At 55.4% G+C, this 20,016-nt stretch overlaps 3 protein-coding genes across 8 annotated transcripts; 2 read left to right on the top strand and 1 right to left on the bottom strand.

Moving 5' to 3' along the window:
• Positions 1–938: 938 nt before the first annotated feature.
• B3GAT3 (beta-1,3-glucuronyltransferase 3) lies at positions 939–7,656 on the top strand. 3 transcript variants are annotated; one of them, XM_069470120.1, is made up of 6 exons: positions 1,152–1,247; positions 3,892–4,066; positions 5,927–6,287; positions 6,482–6,772; position 6,983; positions 7,152–7,656. In XM_069470120.1, the coding sequence occupies exons 1-6, from the start codon at positions 1,166–1,168 to the stop codon at positions 7,241–7,243; spliced, it is 1,002 nt and encodes a 333-aa protein (XP_069326221.1). In that variant the 5' UTR covers positions 1,152–1,165; the 3' UTR covers positions 7,244–7,656. The 3 variants fall into 3 exon arrangements, with proteins under 3 accessions (XP_069326219.1, XP_069326220.1, XP_069326221.1); XM_069470118.1 differs by lacking the exon at position 6,983 and having other exon boundaries at positions 939–1,237; XM_069470119.1 differs by lacking the exon at position 6,983 and having other exon boundaries at positions 1,098–1,247.
• Positions 7,657–7,836: 180 nt separating this feature from the next.
• ROM1 (retinal outer segment membrane protein 1) lies at positions 7,837–9,832 on the bottom strand. The gene is made up of 3 exons (XM_069470116.1): positions 9,126–9,832; positions 8,459–8,705; positions 7,837–8,368 (listed from the first exon to the last, which is right to left on the bottom strand). Exons 1-3 carry the CDS (start codon positions 9,713–9,715, stop codon positions 8,150–8,152), a joined length of 1,056 nt encoding a protein of 351 aa, XP_069326217.1. The 5' UTR covers positions 9,716–9,832; the 3' UTR covers positions 7,837–8,149.
• A 387-nt stretch (positions 9,833–10,219) lies between these two features.
• On the top strand, positions 10,220–19,956 carry EML3 (EMAP like 3). 4 transcript variants are annotated; one of them, XM_069471481.1, is made up of 22 exons: positions 10,220–10,569; positions 11,394–11,565; positions 11,643–11,894; positions 11,984–12,091; positions 13,145–13,212; positions 13,385–13,508; positions 13,729–13,899; positions 14,064–14,133; positions 14,219–14,329; positions 14,586–14,681; positions 15,051–15,206; positions 15,368–15,509; positions 15,935–16,086; positions 16,168–16,293; positions 16,370–16,501; positions 16,968–17,035; positions 17,611–17,699; positions 17,771–17,868; positions 17,995–18,082; positions 18,928–19,026; positions 19,312–19,442; positions 19,528–19,956. In XM_069471481.1, exons 1-22 carry the CDS (start codon positions 10,548–10,550, stop codon positions 19,729–19,731), a joined length of 2,679 nt encoding a protein of 892 aa, XP_069327582.1. In that variant the 5' UTR covers positions 10,220–10,547; the 3' UTR covers positions 19,732–19,956. The 4 variants fall into 4 exon arrangements, with proteins under 4 accessions (XP_069327582.1, XP_069327581.1, XP_069327580.1 ...); XM_069471480.1 differs by having other exon boundaries at positions 11,640–11,894; XM_069471479.1 differs by lacking the exon at positions 10,220–10,569 and adding an exon at positions 10,587–11,310 and having other exon boundaries at positions 19,528–19,785.
• The last annotated feature ends 60 nt before the right edge of the window (positions 19,957–20,016 follow it).

Here is a 20,016-nt window from a genome sequence, read left to right as displayed (position 1 = left end):
GTGTCTGGATTCTGGTTCTAGCCTGAGCCATAGACTGAAAAAGCCTAAAGTCCTGACATTTTCATCTGGCTTCAGCATAAGTATCATTGATTCAGCAAAATGAGCAAGCTCAGGCCTTCCTCAGCTTATTAGATGCAGATATTTTCATAGAAGAGCCGAGCAAGGTTATCACGTTGTAGTAGGCCTCGTTAGTAGGTGGTGCTGAGAGCCGTAGGGTCTTGGATGGAAATAGCTGTAAGGTCAAATGTTCTCACACTGAAGCCTGCTTCTTTCTAGTTAATGGCACTTTTAAAAATTTCCCATTGTTTTAGTGACAGGAAATAGTTTCCTCTATTTTATAGACCACAAGGCCTAGAGATTATTTTACAAGAAAATGGGTTTTGTTTGTTTGTTTGTTTGTTTTTGCTCAGACTAGCTTCCATACCAGGAGAAACTGGGTTTTTTGTTTTGATTTGTTTTTGTTTTTTTAGGAAAAATGACTGCTAAGGATGGCTTGTGCTTGTGAGGAAGTAGGGGATGAGTTTATGGAATTCCCCGGCTAAGGAAATACTTCCAGTCAATTCCCTAGGAGGTAGTCCACTGCCTTGGCACCCTCACTGTTATATGTTGAAGAAATGTTGGCCAAAGGAACGGTAGAGATCCCGGAATCAGGTGTCTATGTATAGAAGGAACACAGAAAATTGCCCTATGGCAACGACATAGTTTTTGTCAACCTTAGTTTCGTATCTATAAAATGGGAACAATACCTCTTATCGGTGCTGAGACTACCAGATAGATACATAAGGAGAAAACCGGCGCAGGGACTGGATTTCTCACGTAATTCTGTGTTAAAGAGGCGGTTCGAGGTAGGTCCCACGTGTTCCCACCCGGGCTTCTGACTGCCGGCCACGCGCACTTTATACGCCGGATATGACGTCGCCGTTCCGTGGCTCCCGGAACCAGGCGGTGGGACGGGAAATTAACTTGAGGAAGGGGCACTAGATGACCGGAAGTGGGCCCCGGGCGGCGCTGCCGACCCCTTCTCCCGGTAGCAGGTCGAGGAGCGCGAGGAAGGCGGGACGCAAGGCGGGGCCGCTGCAGGGGCGGGGCCTGCGGGCGCGCGAGGGGCGGAGACCCCTCGTCCCCTCCCCTGCCTGTCTGCTCCGGCGCCCGCGGCGGCGCGGCCATGAAGCTGAAGCTGAAGAACGTGTTTCTCGCCTACTTCCTGGTGTCGATCGCCGGCCTCCTCTACGCGCTGGTGCAGCTCGGTGAGCGGGGCGGGGCGGGGGTGCGGCGGGCCGGCCCGAGGGCGCCCGCCGCCTTGCATCCCGCCCTGGGGATGAATCCCCGGCAGACACCATTCATCCCGCTGGGCTCTCCGGACAGCCGTCTGCGGCCGGTCGCGGACGCTCTCCCCTCTCTAGAACGCTCCGCGGCTTCCCGCCGCATCTCGGATGAAATCCAGACTCCTTCCCAGATCCTGCAAGGCCCCGCATGTTCCTGCCGCTGTCTGCCTTTCCAACCCCATTCCCCACTCCTCTCCCTCGCTCTGCTCCAGCCAGACTGGCTTCTTGACAGTTTCTCGAAAACCCCACGTTCGTTACTCTCTCAAGCCCTTAACCTGTTCCCTCTGCCTGCGGTGCTTTTCTCCCAGCTCTCCCCGGGCTGCCTTTCTCATCCTTCAGGTCTTAGCTGAAATGTCACCTCCTCAGAGAGGCCTTCCCTGACCACTAAGCTAAAGTAACCCTTCTTATTCCTGATTCCCTTTTATTCTCTATCCTTTTTATTGTCTTCATGGTCCTTATCACAATTTGTAATGGTTTTATTAATTTGCTTCTCTGATTAGTGTCTGCTTCCTCCACTAAACTGAAAGCTTCATGAGGGCAGGGACGGTTTTGTTCCCTGCTCTATCCCCAGCACCTAAGGCAGTGCGTCCTAGGAGTATTCAATAAATATTTATCCAATGATGGAATCAATGAATTTAATGACGAGTCTTTGGTCACACAGCCAAGGGAACAGACTGAACTCTGCCTCTTACATAGAGATTTAGGGACAGTGCCACTTTGTGATCCTCAGGTATTAGGTCATTAAATATGAAATGTCTGATTTTGAATCAAAAGTGTTTGTTTGTTTTTTGAGACAGAGTCTCGCTCTGTTGCCCGGGCTAGAGTGCCGTGGTGTCAGCCTCGCTCACAGCATCCTCAAACTCCTGGGCTCAAGTAATCCTCCTGCCTCAGCCTCCTGAGTAGCTGGGACTACAGGCATGCGCCACCATACCCGGCTAATTTTTTCTATATACATTTTTAGTTGTCCACCTAATTTCTTTCTATTTTTTTAGTTGAGATGGGGTCTCGCTCTTGCTCAGGCTGGTCTTGAACTCCTGAGCTCAAACAATCTTCCCACCTCAGCCTCCCAGAGTGCTAGGTGTGAGCCACTGTGCCCGGCCCCAAAGTGTAGTTTATTATATCTCAAATAAGAAGCAGTATGCGCCTAATTTATCAACACAGTTTCACCATCTTCACAGTAGCTTGTTGAGAATTCAATATTTTTTCTTGCAAGAAGTGTTCCAAAGCCTGGAAGAAGTGGTAGTCAGTTGGTGCAAGGTCTGGTGGATACAATGCATGACAATTTCCAAGTCCAGCTGTTGTAGTTTGAGCAGCGTTTTTTGTGGTTGAGCTTTGTCTTGTGAGAGGATTGGCCTGTCTCTATTGACCAATCTCGGCTGCTTAATCACAAGCATGCTAGTCATTTTGTCCAACTGGTTGCAGTAGACAGCCACCATAATCAATTGACCAGGTTTTATGAAGCTGTACTGGTTAATACCAGCACTGCACTACCAAACAGACACCATTTGCTTTTTTTGATGAATATTCGGTTTTGGACGTTTCAGCACTTCATCTTTATCCAACCATTTTGCTGCACACTTGTGATTGTCAAAAAGAATCCACTTTTCATCACACAATATGGTGTAGAAATGGTTCACCTTTATGTTATGACAGCAAAGAAAGGCTTTGAAACAATTTCTCTTCCTACGCTCATTTAATTCATGCAGAATCCATCTATCTAGCTTCTTTACCTCGCTGGTTTATTTCAAATGGTCCAGTATTGTTGCAATAGTAACATCAAACCTTCCTGTTGATTCATGGATAGGTTGAGGTGGATTCGCTTCCACTACAGTTTTCAGTTCATCATTATCCACCTTGGTCTCAGGTTGCCCATGTGGCTCATTTTCAAGATTAAAATAACCAGAATGGAACTTCTCAAGCCATCAATGTACTACTGTGTGTTCATTAGCTACATTCTTCCCTTCGTTGATATTTCAAGGTGTCTGCACTGCGTTGGTTCCATGACGGAACTCATATTCAAAAATAACACAAATTTTTGACTTATCTATGGTTTCACAAAAATTGCCCTTAAAAAAATTTTGAAAGATAATCACAAGCCAAAACATTTGTTTGAAAGACTGAGAATGTGCCTTACAATAAAAATAAAACAAGAAGTGTCAAAATGAAATGTCAGAGATATCAGCTGTCAAACTTACTACTTAGGGAAATTGGACATTTCATACTTAACCTAATATTTGAAAGACTCTCCTATTTAAGGACTTCAACTTGTTTGTTATAAGTCCAGAAGGCAAAATTAGGGCCACCAGGTAGAAAGGATGGAGGCAGATAATCAGCTCAATATCCAAATGAAAACTGTAATAGATGAAATTTATTAAAGATGGAGAGAAGCTGCTAATTGAGACAACAACTTCCCCACACCAGGGGTGTAGAAAAGGCTACTAGAGAAGTCATGTGTGGATTTGTGCATTGGCTAGGAGTTAAATGAGAAGGTGATGGCCTTTTGGGATGCTGAACATTCTGTGGTTCTCTGCCTCCCACCTCCTTTCCCGATGCTTCCTGGGACCAGGCCAGCCATGTGACTGCCTCCCTCCCCTGCGGGCAGCGGCCGAGCAGCTTCGGCAGAAGGATCTGAGGATTTCCCAGCTGCAAGCCGATCTGCGACGCCCACCCCCTGCCCCCGCCCAACCCCCTGAACCTGAGGCCCTGCCTACTGTCTATGTTGTTACCCCCACCTATGCCAGGTATGGGCTCTGGTGCACCAAAAAGGGTTGCATTGACCAAGAAATTGGGGTTGATGAGGAGGAGTTTGGGGAGCCACTGGGCTGGGGAAGATTCCTCAAACTAGAGCATGCCAAACAACAAGACAAATGAATCACATCTTTACTTAAAGATTTGTGGGAAAATGGTTGTTTTTCTATTAAAATAGACCGGGGTATACTATGATGTAAAATACAAATTTCATGCTAAATTTTAAGATACAACAATTAAGTTTCAAAGAAATTTTGAGCTTACCAATAAGTTAACTCTCTCCTTAGGGATCCTTTGACGAAAATTTAAAAACCCCTGTCTAAATTAAAATAGAAAGGGGCTTGGTGGGATAATCATACCGGGTATGAAATACTTATTCCAGTTAATATTTACAGTGTGTTTACTCGTTCTCTACCAGGCACTGTGCTTAGTGCTTTACATTTGTTTTGTTTTGTTTTAAATCAGAATGTAATTTTATCACTGATAAAAACCAATTAGGGAACGTGGTTTTGGATCTGTAGCCAAAAGGGCCTGTTAACTCACTTCCCTGGAATAAGATGGCTCCCCCATTCAGGCACAGACAGCTCTAGACCCCACTATGACATGCACACACCACCAACTCTGGGGCAGGCAGGCAGATCGGAAGGATAAAGAAGCCCCGAAGAGGCCAAACCACACATTCCCAGTTCCTTCTCTAAACTCAAATCTTTCTCCCCTGGAGAGGAATGAGCCAAGGGAATTCTCTAAAATAAATTCCTTTCTCTGGAAACCCAGCACAGAAGGAAAAGAACCTGTTCTACTGGTGTTTTAGAAAGTCATTATTATATTTAATTTTTAAAGCAACATTGTTTGGGTTTTTTTTGGTTTTTTTTGTTTTTGTTTTTTTGAGACAGAGTCTCGCTCTGTTTCCCGGGCTAGAGTGAGTGCCGTGGCGTCAGCCTAGCTCACAGCAACCTCAAACTCCTGGGCTTAAGCGATCCTACTGCCTCAGCCTCCCGAGTAGCTGGGACTACAGGCATGCACCACCATGCCCGGCTAATTTTTTTCTATATATATATTTTAGCTGGCCAGATAATTTCTTTCTATTTTTTTTTTTTTTTTTTTTTGAGACAGAGTCTCGCTCTGTTGCCCGGGCTAGAGTGAGTGCCGTGGTGTCAGTTTAGCTCACAGCAACCTCAAACTCCTGGGCTTAAGCGATCCTACTGCCTCAGCCTCCCGAGTAGCTGGGACTACAGGCATGCGCCACCATGCCCGGCTAATTTTTTGTATATATATATTTTAGTTGTCCATATAATTTCTTTCTATTTTTAGTAGAGACGGGGTCTCGCTCTTGCTCAGGCTGGTCTCGAACTCCTGACCTCGAGCGATCCGCCCACCTCGGCCTCCCAGAGTGCTAGGATTACAGGCGTGAGCCACCGTGCCCGGCCTCTTTCTATTTTTAGTAGAGACGGGGTCTCGCTCTTGCTCAGGCTGGGCAACATTGTTATAAGGTACTGTTATTCCCATTTTACAGCTGAGGAAACAGGCTCAGGGAGATTGAGCCATTTTACCAACATGTCTCACCTAATAAATTACGAAGCTGAGCTTCAAACCCAGATCTATCTGATCCCAAAGCCTATGCCCTTAATTTGTAGTCTTTCACAGCCAGAGCCCTGGGGTTGAGGTGGGTGACCAACATGGACTGGAAGAACAGGGCAGGTGAGCGTCAGCATGAAGTTGACAGGCAAAAAAGAGAGTTCGGGCACTGGTTTGGTAAAGTCCATGGGGGTGCTAGCAGTGGCCCAGGAGAAGCTGTCTGGAGTGGGCAAATGGTGCCTACCCCATTCCCTCCTGCTGCATCTCTCCCCCTGCAGGCTGGTGCAGAAGGCAGAGCTGGTGCGGCTGTCCCAGACACTGAGCCTGGTGCCCCGGCTACATTGGCTCCTGGTGGAGGACGCTGAGGGCCCCACCCCGCTCGTCTCAGGGCTGCTGGCTGCCTCTGGCCTCCTCTTCACACACCTGGTGGTCCTCACGCCCAAGGCCCAGAGGCTTCGGGAGGGAGAGCCGGGCTGGGTTCGGCCCCGTGGTGTAGAGCAGCGGAACAAGGCCCTGGACTGGCTCCGGGGCAGAGGGGGCGCTGTTGGGGGGGAGAAGGACCCACCACCACCTGGGACGCAGGGAGTCGTGTACTTTGCTGATGATGACAACACCTATAGCCGGGAGCTCTTTGAGGAGGTGAGCACTGGGATAGGAATGGGGCAAGAGGCCAAGTGGGGCCAGCTTCATTCATTACCTTGGTTACCAGTGTTGCTGTTGGCTGCTGGGTGAGGAGTGGGAAGCAGCGGGGCAGAGGGAGCCAGTGGCCCTTTCTGCTGCCCCCTTTCCCATGGGCCACCCCTCTCTGTTTCTTCTCTCCTGACCTCCGGTAGATGCGCTGGACCCGTGGTGTCTCAGTGTGGCCAGTGGGGCTGGTGGGCGGCCTGCGATTTGAGGGCCCTCAGGTACAGGATGGACGGGTTGTGGGCTTCCACACAGCATGGGAGCCCAACAGGCCCTTCCCCGTGGATATGGCGGGATTTGCTGTCTCCCTGCCCTTGCTGTTGGCTAAGCCCAATGCCCAGTTTGATGCTACTGCTCCCCGGGGCCACCTGGAGAGCAGTCTCCTGAGCCACCTTGTGGATCCCAAGGACCTGGAGCCACGGGCTGCCAACTGCACTCGGGTAAGAGAATGGAGGTGGCCATAGAAACCTGGCTCTGAGATGGATGGGTGATGGGAGAAATGCAGTGAGAGCTTAGGAATGGGATTTTGAACCAGAGGGACTCTCCAGATCTCTGATCATCCTTGCTTCCTCTACTGGAAGCGAGGGAAGGAAAGTGGCCTCCTGCCACTCCATCTCCCAGAATCCTGGGAACCCACGTGAAGCAGAGAGGGTGAAGAGATAAGGCCCTGTTTTAGGGGCACTAAGGTCTTCCCACACCCTGCTCTTCACACTTTGCAGCCTACACTGTGAAAAGGGGGTGGAAAATCCATTCCACACTGAGGGCCCCAGAGGCCCGGCTACGGCTGGTCCTGCTCTCACTGCAGCCCTCCTGCCACAGGTCCTGGTGTGGCATACACGGACAGAGAAGCCCAAGATGAAGCAGGAGGAGCAGCTGCAGCGGCAGGGCCGGGGCTCAGACCCAGCCATTGAGGTGTGATGGCGGCCCCACCCTGACTACCACCTCACTTCAGGCACAGACCTTGTGGGACTGGGCCCCAGTCCTGCCCAGGATGTGGTTTTTCCAAGTCCTGACCCCTCAGAGCCAGAGGTAGCCCGTCCTCCTCTCCAGGCCCAGGGCATGGCCCTGCTGCTTCTCCCCTCCCCCACCCTGCCATGTGGCACTGTCCACAGGCTGGGGACAGGTGGCCCTTGTATTGAGCCAGGTTGGCCCTGTCTGGGGTGGTGCAGAAAGACAGATGGACTCAAGAGGGAGGGCGGCAAAGGAACTTGGTAACTTATTGGGGCTGGGCATGCACTGGGGGGCTGGAGGAGCTGGGCTGGACCCTCCCCACCTGAGCATGCTGACCCCCTCCTACCTCCAGAATAAAGAATCTCAACCTGGAGGGGCTGCTTGTTTTCCTTCACTTCGCACATCTGGTTCTTGCTTTCTAATCCTTACAGATGTGGGCACCTGTTCCTGCACAGGCTGAGCCAGGGGCAAAACTTTGGAGTCCTGGCTTCTCCATCAGACAGAAATCAGTTCTCCCAGGGGCCCCATCCCCTAGACAGGAAAGAACAGTGGCTTCCATCCAAAAGCTTTATTGAGTCCCTGCACCAGAAGCAGTCTCCAGGCCTTCCCATGTCACTTTCCCATCACTCTGTTCTTTGCTGTTATACCTGCTGGTTCTGGCCACAAGGGAGGCCCTAGGACAGCTGCTTTTCTCTCTCACTGCTGTCCAGCTCCAGCTGCAGCTCCCTGACTGTCCTTAACCTTTCTAATCCCAGGGACCCTCCTCCTCAACCTGGAGCCTTGGTAAGGAGTTGTGAGGTTTTCAGCCTTGTCCAGCCCTCCCTCTTCCCCTCCCCACCCCCACCCCCACCCTAAGCTCTAGGCCACTAGGCCTCAGGTAGATCCTCCTTGGGAGGTGCCTCTTCTGGTGGGGCCTCCTCAGGTGCTGGCCTGTGGGCAACCCCTCCCTGTAGCCATGCTGTTTTCAGCATATCTTTCAGCCCACCAGGAAAGAGATAGCCCTGGGTCTCTCCTTCCCCATCGATGACCCCTCCAAGCCCCTCCAATGCTGTTTGCAGGTACCGCAGGCCAACGAGCACCAGAGCCTGTGGGGGAACCAAGGGAAAAGAGTCAATCAAGGAGGGTTGGCAGTACAAGGAGTCCCAGGTAGAAGGAGGCCTCAGATGCTGACTCACCTGCAGCAGAATGGTGACAGCCAGCATGCTGCCCAGTGTGCTGGCCAGTTCCTGCAGGTGCCCCAACAGCACCTCGTGGCATCCTTGGGCCCAGAGGTTTAGGTTGGGCTGTCGCGGATCAAAGAGGGGGTGGGCATAGGGGTCTGAAAGTTGACTTTGCAGGCAAGGCCGAGGTGAGTGGGGGTTGCAGCAAGAGAAAGGGACTCCATCAGTCAGGTACAGGCCTTCCACATTGCTCTGGATCCGACTGCAAAGGGAGGGGTGGGGGTTAGGATGTCCGGAGACAGATGCCTGGGTTAGAAGCTGAGAGACACAGGTGTTGAGCAGGGGATAATGATAGTAAAACATTTACTGACTGCTTTACTTATGCGCTAGCCAAGCATAATTCATTTATCTTTACAACTCTATAACATCAGTACCTATTATCTCCATTTTACAGATGAAGAAATGGGCCCAGAGTGGTTTCGTAACATGCTCTGGGTTACACAGCTAATAAACAGCCGATCTGTAACCCATTCTCTCAGCTACTGTGCTCTACTTATTGCCCATTTGGGTGAGGTGGGGTTGCAGGGTAGCAGGAGGGAGCCTGTCTGGCGGCGGGGGTGGGGGTGTGGGGAGGGGAGGAGCGGCAGGAGGAGGAGGAGGAGGAGAGAAGCAAGTCACTCACTCAACCACATCCTGGTCACTGGGGTCCAGGTAACGGCTGCTGACCCACTGGACCCCAAACCAATCCTTGTACCCATGGCGCCCGCAGCAGTGGTGCTTCAGCTGCAGCTCATCCATCAGCCGTTTGGAATGACAGTGCCCAGGTACCTCTGTGTCCTTGTAGTGACCCAAGGCAGTTCCCAGGCCCTCCTCCAGCCCCTGGTCCAGACTCCCAGGCAAACCCAGGGCTAGCCCCAGGGCGAAGACCAGGAGCCCCCCTCCCCCAGCAGTGCCAGCCACCAGCAGTGGTCCCAGGACTCCTCGCCAGGGAGGGTATCGAGCTGCATCCAGACTTGCCCGGCTGGCTCCTGCACCCCCGAGTCCTGTGCCCAGAGCCACTGCACCTGCTGCCAGGGCAACCTGGGGCAGGGCAGAGAACCGGCAGGAGGGAGCCAGGAAGGTGCCAAGGTGCCACAGCTGGACCAGGAGGTGCCCGCTACAGAGGAGGGTGAGGCCACCGGCCAGTGCCAGCAGCCAGGAGAGGAGCCAGAGCCCCTGCGCCAGACGGATGCGGGGCTGCAGGGGCAGCACCAGCGGCAACACCGGCGCCATCTCCCATCTCTGCCCAAGGGAGTACAGAGCTGTCGAGGATGGAGGTTGGCCGGGGCAGGATGCTGACTCAGCCCAGCCCAGCTTGAGCTGGGCTAATGCCACCCTGACCCCAATACCCTGAGCATCCTCCCACCCTCAGCCTTAATAACCTGCCGCCCTATCAGCCCCAGTTTGGGATGCCTTGGCCTTGCCCCTAAGGAGAGGCTCCGCCCCTGGGCAGAGGGCCGATTTCGTGACCCCGCCTCTGTCCCCTCGCGGAAGTCGGGGGCTGGTCGGCTCAGCCCCGAGGGGCTACGGGCTGCGGGGCGGAGACCTCAGGGCCCCCGCCCCCTCCCCAATCCCCTGGGAATCCCGGGCCGGGATCCCGGAAGGGCCTGGAGGCCGAGGCCGGGAGGGGTTGAGGGGTCAGCCGGCGGGCCCCGCCCCCGTACTGAGCCGTGAAGCCCGGACAGGGAGGGGTTAGCAGGCAGCCCGGCCCCCCCCCCGGGCCCGCCCCCCTCCCGCGCTTCCTGGCGGCTCGGCGTCCGGCGCCTGTTTGTGCTGCGGCGCTGGGGCCCGGGACGGCCCCGCCACCCCTCCCCCGGGAGCCGAGAGTGGCCCCGGGAGCGTCCGAGGCCCCCGCGGGCCCCGGAGACTGCGGCCCCAGCCCCACAGCGCCCCCAGCCCCACAGCGCCCCCTCCAGGCCCCTTCTCTGCGCCCGACAGCGCCCCCGCGGGGTGGCACAGCTCGCCTGCGCGCGCCCCGAGGTGCTTCCCCTTCCCCTCTCCCAGGCCATGGCCCCCGCGGCTTAGACGCCTCCTCCGCCGCCGCTCAGAGCAACCCGGGGGCCGGATGGACGGGGCCGCGGGGCCCGGTGAGTACGGGGCGGGGCGGGCGGCGTGCCCCTTCCTGGAGCGCCCGGCCCGTTTGGCGCCGCCAGAGCTCGAAGGCTGTCTGGAGGCATCCTCGCGTGCGTGCTCCTCCGCCCGGGGGGCTCTGAGCATCCTCTACAGTTCCTCAGGTCGCCCTCGCTAGTTACTTGGGTCCTCCTACTGTCATTTCGGACTTCCCTAACGTCATCCTGCCCCCCATGTAACTCTGGGCCCCTCAAGGTTTCCCTGCCCCGTCGTTACTTTGGGCCTCTTCTCCTGATCCTTCAGGTCTTTTTACTTCTGACCCCTGCTGTTAGCCTGGGACCTTCACTGTGACTCTGCTCACTTCTGATCCCTCGCCTGTCATCCTGGATCTCTTTTCTGGGTCCTCAGTATGATTCTACTCTCGTGCCCTCTCTTCTCTCCCAGTGTCCCCGCTCAGTTGCTCTACTTTTGATGGAGACCTGAGCTCACTGGGGGCGGGGGAGGGCTGCAGTCCCTCACCAGTACCGCGCCTCTCTGTGGCTCCCACGTTCCTCGGCAGTACTCCATATTTTCTCCCTGGTACTACATGGTACTCCCAGTCTTTGCGGAGGCTGAGACGGCAGCAGGAAGGGAGCTTTGCCAGGTTGCTCGCCTGCCCTGCCAGGAGGAGGCCCTTGATCCTCTACCACCATCTCCTCCCCACTGGAAGAGCCTCCAAGCCTGGAGCTGCTTGAAAGGGGCAGTCCTGTTGGACAAATGTAAAGTCCTGCGGTGACAGAATCCCCTCAACCCTTTCTCCAGGCGGTGGGTACATTCTGAGTGCTTCTTGCCCCTTTCTCAGGCGAGGGCCCTGCTCAGGAGGCCTTGCAGTCCTTGAGCCAGCGGCTTCGGGTGCAGGAGCAGGAGATGGAGCTAGTAAAGGCAGCCCTGGCGGAAGCCCTTCGCCTGCTGCGGCTGCAGGCATCCTCCACCTCCCTGCAGGACTCTGGCACACCAGCTCCTGTAAGGGACAGGTATGCCTTCCTCACACCCCCTTTGCCTCCTTCTTGAGGCCCCTGGGCATCAGGTTAATTCACTGTCTCTTCAGCAGCCCTGCAGTTCCCCCAGGACTGCCACACACGTGCAGCCCCTCCTTGGTGAGCCGAGGCACCCAGACAGAGGTGGAGATCGAGCCATCCCCTGGAACCCCTGGCCTGAGCAATGGTCCTCCAGCCCCTCAGGGGGGCACTGAAGAGCCTAGTGGGACCCAGTCTGAAGGAGGGGGCAGCAGCAGCAGTGGCACTGGCTCCCCTGGCCCCCCCGGGATCCTCAGGCCTGTGCAGCCCCCACAGCGCACTGACACGTATGTGTCCTGTGGCAGGGGCTGGGAGGGGTGGGAGGAATGGGGAGCACGATTGGAGGGAATGACCTTCACCTACTCACTGTGCCCAGGCCACGAAGAAATTCTTCCTCCTCCTCATCCCCTCGGCCTCGGCAAAAACTCTCCAGGAAGGCAGCTTCTTCTGCCAATCTGTTATTGCGGTCAGGGAGCACAGAGAGGTGGGTGAGCCTCCCCCACCCCACCCCAGGCTCAGGCTCTTGACTTTCCACATCCTTCACCTAACTTCCCTGGGTGGGGTGGGGGACTTCATTGCCCAACAGAAGAAGGGAACAAGCACTCCTGGGGCGCGTGCCTGCTGTGTACCGGGCATTGTGCTAAACCCTCGACCTCCTCCATCTCATTCAGTCCCCACAACATCCTTGGGGGGTAGGTGGTCTCATGCTGTCCGTTGCACAGGTGAGGAAGCAGGTTCAGAGAGGGTAAGTCATTTGCCTGGGGTCAAACAGCTAGAGTCAGGATTCGAACCTCTCTCTTCCTGACTCTAGTTCTCCTGCCCTTTCTACCATATCACAAAGCACCTTCCAAGATTCCAAGAGGCTGTTCCCGATTGTCATGGATGGCTGCCCTTGGAGCTTCAGCCCTCCTTGGCCCCCAGATCTACCAAGTACCAATCTACTTACTTCTAGAGGGCAAGGGGACATCCTAGTGGCTGAGCATAGTCATCTGAGAGTGTGTACAGGCCCCAGGACACCTGAGTGTTCGTTCTACCTCTGTCCTTGGCCTCTGCATTATTCTCTGAAGAAATTTTATCACCGTATCATCATCTAATGACAGTGATCTCTGGAATCCACTGGTCGCTTTCCTCTTGAGAGAGAAAGATTTTCTTGCTTACCTCCCAGATCCCTGAAAGGCAGGGCTGGTGTACATTCTGGATTCACTTTGGTCGCGTTTTACAGATGGGGAAATGGAAAGGTCGATAGCCAGAGACCTGGTGGTCTGGAGGAGAGTAAGGGCTCAGGCACCCTGCATTGCCTCTTCCAAGCTTTGTGGCCTTATGCTGTGCACTCAGTCCCTTCAGCCTCAATCTTCTCATCTCTTAAATGGAACTAAAAGTCCCCATCTACTCTAGGGCCCTGACACTCACTAGGCAAACTACAAGCCTGCAGAGGTGACTGTGGTCTCTGGAGTAACCTCCTTTCTTGTGCCCTCCCTCTCCCCCCTAAAGTCTGGGACCTGACCCCAATCCCTGTGTTTTTCTCTCTTCCCAACAGCCGTGGGGGGAAAGAGCCCCTCTCCAGCCCTGGGGGCCCGGGGTCTCGGAGGAGCAATTACAATTTGGGTATGTACTAAGGGACAGAGGGAAGCACTTGGATGACAGAGTTAGGGTTTGGGCTCTAGCCCCAGGAGCTGTTTTGGGGGACCTGTGAGGTATGGTGGGTGGAGTTCTGCTCTGGCTTTCCTGGAAGGGGGGGGCTGCAGGGTGGTGATTGACACCCCCCTTTTCTCTGTAGAAGGCATCTCAGTGAAAATGTTCCTTCGTGGCCGCCCCATTACCATGTACATCCCGTCTGGCATCCGCAGCCTTGAGGAGCTGCCCAGCGGCCCACCCCCGGAGACCCTCAGCCTTGACTGGGTGTATCCTGCCCCCTCCAGTCCCATAGGAATCGGCTTTCCCTCCTTAGGACCCCCTTCCCCTTCTTTACAGTTTTCTCCTGGGGCTGTGGGCACAGGGAGCCTTCTGAATCCTCCTCTACCATCCTTTTGCCAATGGTGCTGCCAGCCAGAAGCTCCTTCTCCTCTCCTCCTCCTCCTGCCCGTGATCTGACCCTTTCCTTAACTGTGACCCCTACCCCAGTTATGGGTACAGGGGTCGTGACTCCCGCTCTAATCTGTTTGTGCTGCGCTCTGGGGAGGTGGTCTACTTTATCGCCTGTGTGGTGGTGCTGTACCGGCCCGGGGGAGGCCCAGGGGGTCCTGGAGGTGGCGGCCAGAGACATTACCGAGGGCACACGGACTGCGTTCGATGGTGAGGGGCCTGGGGCCCGGGGATGGGGGGCTTGGCAGGAAGAGGGTCTGGGTGGGTGTGGAGGAGCAGGAGAGGAGAGTTGCCTTGCTGCTCTGCAAGCATGGAGAAGGTATCTTGGGTAGTCTTGAGAGACCCCTTCTCTGGAGTGTCTCCTCCCCCCTTAGCCTTGCTGTTCACCCCGATGGTGTTCGGGTAGCCTCAGGACAGACAGCCGGAGTGGATAAGGATGGAAAGGTAAGGCCAAGTCAAACACTATGCAGGCATGATGAACCTGCAGCCCGGTGTTCCTTCACACCCCTCACCCCTTGTCCTCCACCAGCCCCTGCAGCCTGTGGTTCACATCTGGGACTCAGAGACGTTGCTGAAGCTGCAGGAGATTGGACTGGGGGCCTTTGAGCGGGGTGTGGGGGCCTTGGCCTTTTCAGCTGTGGTGAGCTGGCCTCAAAGCTTCTAACCCCCATTCTTGCCCTGGAACCCCACTCTTGCATGTCACCAAGAGGCCTGGAAAATTCTGGCCTTCCTGAACCCTGCCCAGCTGGTTCTCTTGAGAAAGGGACATGTGTCAACTTCTCCTGCCCTCTCCACCTGTGATGGCACCCCCTGCCTAAAGACCATGAACCCCCGGACCTCCAGGGTTTACCCAGCCCCTCCTATGTGACCCGCCCCCCCCCCCCCCCCATCCACAGGATCAGGGTGCTTTTCTTTGTGTGGTGGATGATTCCAATGAGCACATGCTGTCAGTGTGGGACTGCAGCCGGGGAGTGAAGCTGGCTGAGATCAAGGTGAGGGGTCCAGGTGGCCTGCAGGGGCTCTGAGGTTGGGGGTGGAGAGTGGAAAGCTCCAGACTTATGCGTATATTTACTTCCTTTCTGGCTTGGTCACCTGGGGCAAACCTAGTATTTCTGAGCCTCGGTTTCTTCATCTATGACATGGGGATTGCAGAAGTTCTGACCTCATGAGTGTTAGGTATTGGGGTGATTAATCATGAGTGACAGGGAATAGCGCTCCTAGGGGACCAGGGTCTTGAAGGAAGGTTGTGCTGGCGTTTCTGGACTTCTGCAGGCCTGCTGTCAGGGTGCAAATTGAGGAGAGTAAAGTAGGATGAGGGTGCTTAGGGCTTGGGGTGGCTGAATCTAGTGTCTTCCCTTCAGAGTACAAATGACTCAGTCCTAGCTGTTGGCTTCAGCCCTCGTGACAGCAGTTGCATTGTCACCAGCGGGAAATCTCACGTCCACTTCTGGAACTGGAGTGGTGGAGCAGGGGTTCCTGGGAACGGGACCCTCACCCGGAAACAGGGTGTCTTTGGGGTGAGGCGTGGATGAGTGGGAGCTGATGGGGAGGGCAGAGTGGAGGAGGAGGTACTGGGCTGAGTACTGTAGACCCTGATGCCCCCAGCCCCTACCCGGCCTGTGACCTTTAGTCTTTGCCATTCCCTTTGACCTCTGCTCTCTGCTCCCCTCCACCCTAGAAATACAAGAAACCCAAGTTTATCCCTTGCTTTGTGTTCCTCCCTGATGGAGACATTCTCACTGGGGATTCAGAGGGGAATATTCTCACCTGGGGCCGGAGCCCCTCAGATTCCAGGACCCCAGGCAGGGGTGGGGCCAAAGGTATGTGGTTGGGGGTGGCATCTGGGAAGTGTAGTACTCAAAGGATCTGTGGGAACAGAGGAGAGGGTTTCCCATCCTTTTACCTTCAGAGTGGATAGTTCTCCGAGGGGGTGTCTAGAGGGGTGGAGGAAGCATGGCAAAGGAGGAAGGGCTGGGACTTTGGGTCTGCCAGATCTCGGGTTTAAATCTCAGTTTTGCCACTAGTTGTCTGGCTTTCTAGGAAGTTACCTCACTTCTCTGAGCCTTGGTTGTCCTGTCTATAAAATGCAGAGAATAACAGCTGTGTTGGCAGTATGAGGACTAGAGTTAGTATTCAGCGGTACTCAATGGCTAGAGTTATTACTCTATTGTAACAGCCAAGGCTGCCCTTGTTCCCCACTCCCCTGTACCCCAAGAGCATGACCCACCTGGGGTTTTGCCAACAGAGACCTACGGGATCGTGGCCCAGGCCCACGCTCACGAAGGTTCCATCTTCGCCCTGTGTCTGCGGCGGGACGGGACAGTGCTGAGTGGTGGCGGGCGGGACCGCCGGCTGGTACAGTGGGGGCCTGGGTTGGTGGCCCTCCAGGAGGCAGAGGTGAGGGCTGGGCTGGGGTCAAGGAAAAGAGGGGGAAGAGGAATGGTCAGTCGCTCTTGACACTCTGCCACCACCCTGCAGATCCCTGAACATTTTGGGGCCGTTCGGGCCATTGCTGAAGGGCTTGGCTCTGAACTGCTGGTGGGAACCACGAAGAATGCATTGCTGAGGGGAGATCTGGCCCAGGGTTTCTCCCCTGTAATCCAGGTTGGCAAGCCTCTGGGCAGAAGGGAGGGAAGAGGTGTTGGGGAGGGACAGGGGTGACAGCCATGCTCTACTGCAGGGCCACACCGATGAGCTCTGGGGGCTCTGCACACATCCCTCCCAGAACCGCTTCCTCACCTGTGGCCATGACCGGCAGCTCTGCCTATGGGATGGGGAAGGCCACGCACTGGCCTGGAGCATCGACCTCAAGGTAGAGGCCTGTGTCCCTGGATCTCCCCTGCCACACCTACCACGCCTCCTGAGACCACCACTCCTTCCTTAACATCCCCTTTCTTTCTGCTTCCCAGGGGCAGCCAGTGTGTACTGGTACAGCTGTACTGGCTACTCAAATATTAATTCTTCCATACTGATTGGTAAAAGCTGATGCCTCTAGTGTTACCTGGGCACTGTTCCCCCCGGGACCTCTTAGATCTCCTCTTGGTCCAGCAACTAAATGGTTAATCTCTAGCACAGCTGGGGCCTCAGTTCTGTTGTTAAATATCACCCCCTGCTAAGGCTCCAGTGACTCCCTGCCTGAATCCCAGGTCTCCTGTCCCTCTCCTGCCCATCTCTTCCTTGGGAGGAGGAGGCTTTGAGTTATCAAAAGGACAAGGTGTCTGTCCTGGTTCCCTCACTGGAAAAGCATCTTCTTGAATTTTCCTTCTCCTCCCTCCCAGGAGACTGGTCTCTGTGCTGACTTCCACCCGAGTGGGGCGGTTGTGGCTGTAGGACTGAACACGGGGAGGTGAGAGGGAGCAGGGACTCCTGGGAGGGAAAACAGGGAGATCGGGGAAGGGTTCTTGGTAATGGGGAAGTGGACAAGAGTGACCATCACTTAGGAGCCAAGTGCACCTTTCCACTCCGCAGTGCTTCCTCCTGCAGCCCGGGCCTCCCCTGCCCTCCTGTGTAACCATCTTTACCCCTCCCCCAACTGCTCTCTCCTCCAAGCCTGGGAGTGGAGGAGGTGGTAGCCCAGGATAGAGAAGCAGTGGGAATGGGAGGAGCACAGGAGAGACAAACACAGGGAAGTGACAGGCTTACAGAAGCCACAGGCCCTTGTAGTCTGCCCCTGGTCTGTTTCCTTTTCCCTTTTCAGTTGGCATCAGAAGCTGCCCAGCTTTTTATCTGCGCTTAGCCCCTTCCCATTTCCCAGCATAAGAACAGTGGGGACCTCTCTTCTACATCATAGCCTTTCTGTGGGGCTCTCTGAGGTTCTCTGATTTGAACCTTCCCCCACTCTACCCTGGGCAGCCTCCTTGGGGGTCTCCTCACAACCTGCTTTTTTGCCTCCTTATCTGCCTCCGCCTGCCTCCCTTCCAGGTGGTTGGTTTTAGACACAGAGACCAGAGAGATCGTGTCTGATGTCACCGATGGCAATGAGCAGCTCTCAGTGGTCCGGTACAGCCCAGGTGGGAGCCACCCCCACCCTGGACTCATATCTGTCCCTGGCCCTTCCCTCTCTGAGTGACTGTATTTGCAGATGGGTTGTACCTGGCCATTGGTTCCCATGACAACATGATCTACATCTATAGCGTTTCCAGTGATGGTGCCAAGTCTAGCCGCTTTGGCCGCTGTGTGGTGAGGAAGTAGGGTGGAGGGTGTGGCATGGTAACAGCAGGTATACTCACAGGGTTCTGATACACTAGGGGCCCTGGGGATGGGAGATGGTGGCTACATTTTTAAACTATTGACCCTTGCTCCCAGGGTCACTCCAGCTTCATCACTCACCTTGACTGGTCCAAGGATGGGAACTTCATCATGTCCAATTCTGGGGACTATGAGATTCTTTACTGTGAGTGGCAGTTGGGTTGACATAGGGACAGGGTTATTGGAGTGGGTTTTATTTGTGGGGGGCTCCAGGTTGGGAGGGGATGAAGAATACCTGAGAAGCTCCAGGCAGAGGGACTGTCAGATACAGGTGGAGATGGGGTTAAAATGGAGTCAGAATTATACAAAGGAGAAATTTTGTGATTTTGGAAAAAACTAGAGTTTCATACCATGTCTTGTTAACTTGAGGGAGTTGAAAAATGCACTAAGAAAAGATTGTTTTAGAAAAGCTTCTCAGGGGCCCGGTGCATTGGCTCATGCCTATAATCCTAGCACTCTGGGAGGCTGAGGCGGGAGGATTGTTCGAGCTCAGGAGTTCAAGACCAGCCTGAGCAAGAGCGAGACCCTGCCTCTACTAAAAATAGAAAAAAATTAGCTGGACAACTAAAAATATATAGAGAAAAAATTAGCCGGGCATGGTGGCGCATGCCTGTAGTCCCAGCTACTCAGGAGGCTGAGGCAGAAGGATTGCTTGAGTCTAGGAGTTTGAGGTTGCTGTGAGCTAGGCTGACGCCACGGTACTCTAGCCCCGGCAACAGAGCGAGACTCTGTCTCAAGAAAAAAAAAAGAAAGAAAAGCTTCTCAGGGCAGGTGTGGAGAGCTTGACTTATCTAGACAGGAGGAACTGAGGAGATGCCGTTAGGAGAACATCCAGAACTCTGGGAAGCACAAGGGGTGGGTTTCAAGGGGGGGTTAGGCAGGTGGGTATCACTGGCTACCTCAAGCCAGTCTTTCCAACCTGGCCTTCTCCACCATCTTCCCGACTGAGGGCAGGGTGAGAGCTGAGCTGGGTGGGCTCCCTCTCCCCAGGGGACGTGGCTGGAGGCTGCAAGCAGCTGAAGAATCGCTATGAGAGCCGAGATCGGGAATGGGCCACCTACACCTGTGTGCTGGGCTTCCACGTCTACGGTGAGCAGGGGCTTAGGGACACGGGACCCTGCGGGAGGGGTGGGGGAACAAGGTGGAGACATTTCTGGGCTCGGAACGCTGGGCACGCTGGGCGTGTGTCATGGGGTGGGGGCGTCCAGAAACCAGCAGATCCAGCCTAGGATGCCTCTCTGGCCCTCGGAACTGGGGAAGGATTGCCTGGAACGTGGCCGGTGGGTGGCAGCGGCTGCCTGCCGGGAGCAGTGCAGCTCTGCCCCGTGGGTGGCAGTGGGGAGGAGGCCAGGCTGAGGCCCACCACTGTGCTAGGCGTGTGGCCCGACGGCTCCGATGGGACTGACATCAACTCCCTGTGCCGCTCACACAACGAGCGCGTGGTGGCCGTGGCGGACGACTTCTGCAAAGTGCACCTCTTCCAGTACCCATGCGCTCGCGCCAAGGTGAGGCCAGCAGGGGCCGCCACGGCGGGACGGGTGGGTCCGGGGGCTGCGCGGCCGCCGTAACTCTACCTTCTCTCCGGCCCAGGCGCCGAGCCGCATGTACGGGGGCCACGGCAGCCACGTGACCAGCGTCCGCTTCACGCACGACGACTCGCACCTCGTCTCGCTGGGCGGCAAGGACGCCAGCATCTTCCAGTGGCGAGTGTTGGGCGCTGGGGGCGCCGGGCCGGCGCCCGCCACGCCCTCCCGAACCCCCTCCCTGTCCCCCGCCTCCTCCCTAGACGTCTGATCGCTGCTGGACTGGACCGACTCGACCTGCGGCGCGGCCCCGCCCGCCCCGATCCCCCAGACCCTTTCCTCGACTTAGAGACATTCCCGATCGCGCATTTCTCCGGAGGGGACGAACGGCACCCCTGCACACACTGTATAGACCCGCTGGCTGAGCCGGGCAGCCCCAGCCTAGGCCCTGGCTACCGCTGCCTGCTGAGGGGCAATAAACCAAAACCAAAGTCGCCTCCCGGTGCTTTTGTGGGGCGCGGCTGGGCGCCTCCGGGGCTCTGTGGGGTGGGAAATG

This window comes from Eulemur rufifrons, chromosome 6, assembly GCF_041146395.1.
Source record: "Eulemur rufifrons isolate Redbay chromosome 6, OSU_ERuf_1, whole genome shotgun sequence".
In the NCBI taxonomy this organism is placed as follows: domain Eukaryota; kingdom Metazoa; phylum Chordata; class Mammalia; order Primates; family Lemuridae; genus Eulemur; species Eulemur rufifrons.
Note: the sequence above shows the minus strand (reverse complement) of the source record. Positions and strands in the feature narration are given on the sequence as shown.

Excerpts from the sequence above, each read along its gene's own strand:
- B3GAT3 (XM_069470118.1), top strand. The coding sequence starts at position 982 with ATGACCGGAAGTGGGCCCCGGGCGGCGCTGCCGACCCCTTCTCCCGGT. Across the intron at positions 4,067-5,926 it reads GTTACCCCCACCTATGCCAG|GCTGGTGCAGAAGGCAGAGC; the intron begins GTATGGGCTCTG and ends CTCCCCCTGCAG. Across the intron at positions 6,288-6,481 it reads GCCGGGAGCTCTTTGAGGAG|ATGCGCTGGACCCGTGGTGT; the intron begins GTGAGCACTGGG and ends GACCTCCGGTAG.
- ROM1 (XM_069470116.1), bottom strand. The coding sequence starts at position 9,715 with ATGGCGCCGGTGTTGCCGCTGGTGCTGCCCCTGCAGCCCCGCATCCGT. Across the intron at positions 8,706-9,125 it reads AGTGACCAGGATGTGGTTGA|TCGGATCCAGAGCAATGTGG; the intron begins GTGAGTGACTTG and ends CTCCCTTTGCAG. Across the intron at positions 8,369-8,458 it reads CTGTCACCATTCTGCTGCAG|GCTCTGGTGCTCGTTGGCCT; the intron begins GTGAGTCAGCAT and ends GTTCCCCCACAG.
- EML3 (XM_069471478.1), top strand. The coding sequence starts at position 11,139 with ATGGTACTCCCAGTCTTTGCGGAGGCTGAGACGGCAGCAGGAAGGGAG. Across the intron at positions 16,294-16,369 it reads GTTTCTCCCCTGTAATCCAG|GGCCACACCGATGAGCTCTG; the intron begins GTTGGCAAGCCT and ends GCTCTACTGCAG. Across the intron at positions 16,502-16,967 it reads CCTGGAGCATCGACCTCAAG|GAGACTGGTCTCTGTGCTGA; the intron begins GTAGAGGCCTGT and ends CCTCCCTCCCAG.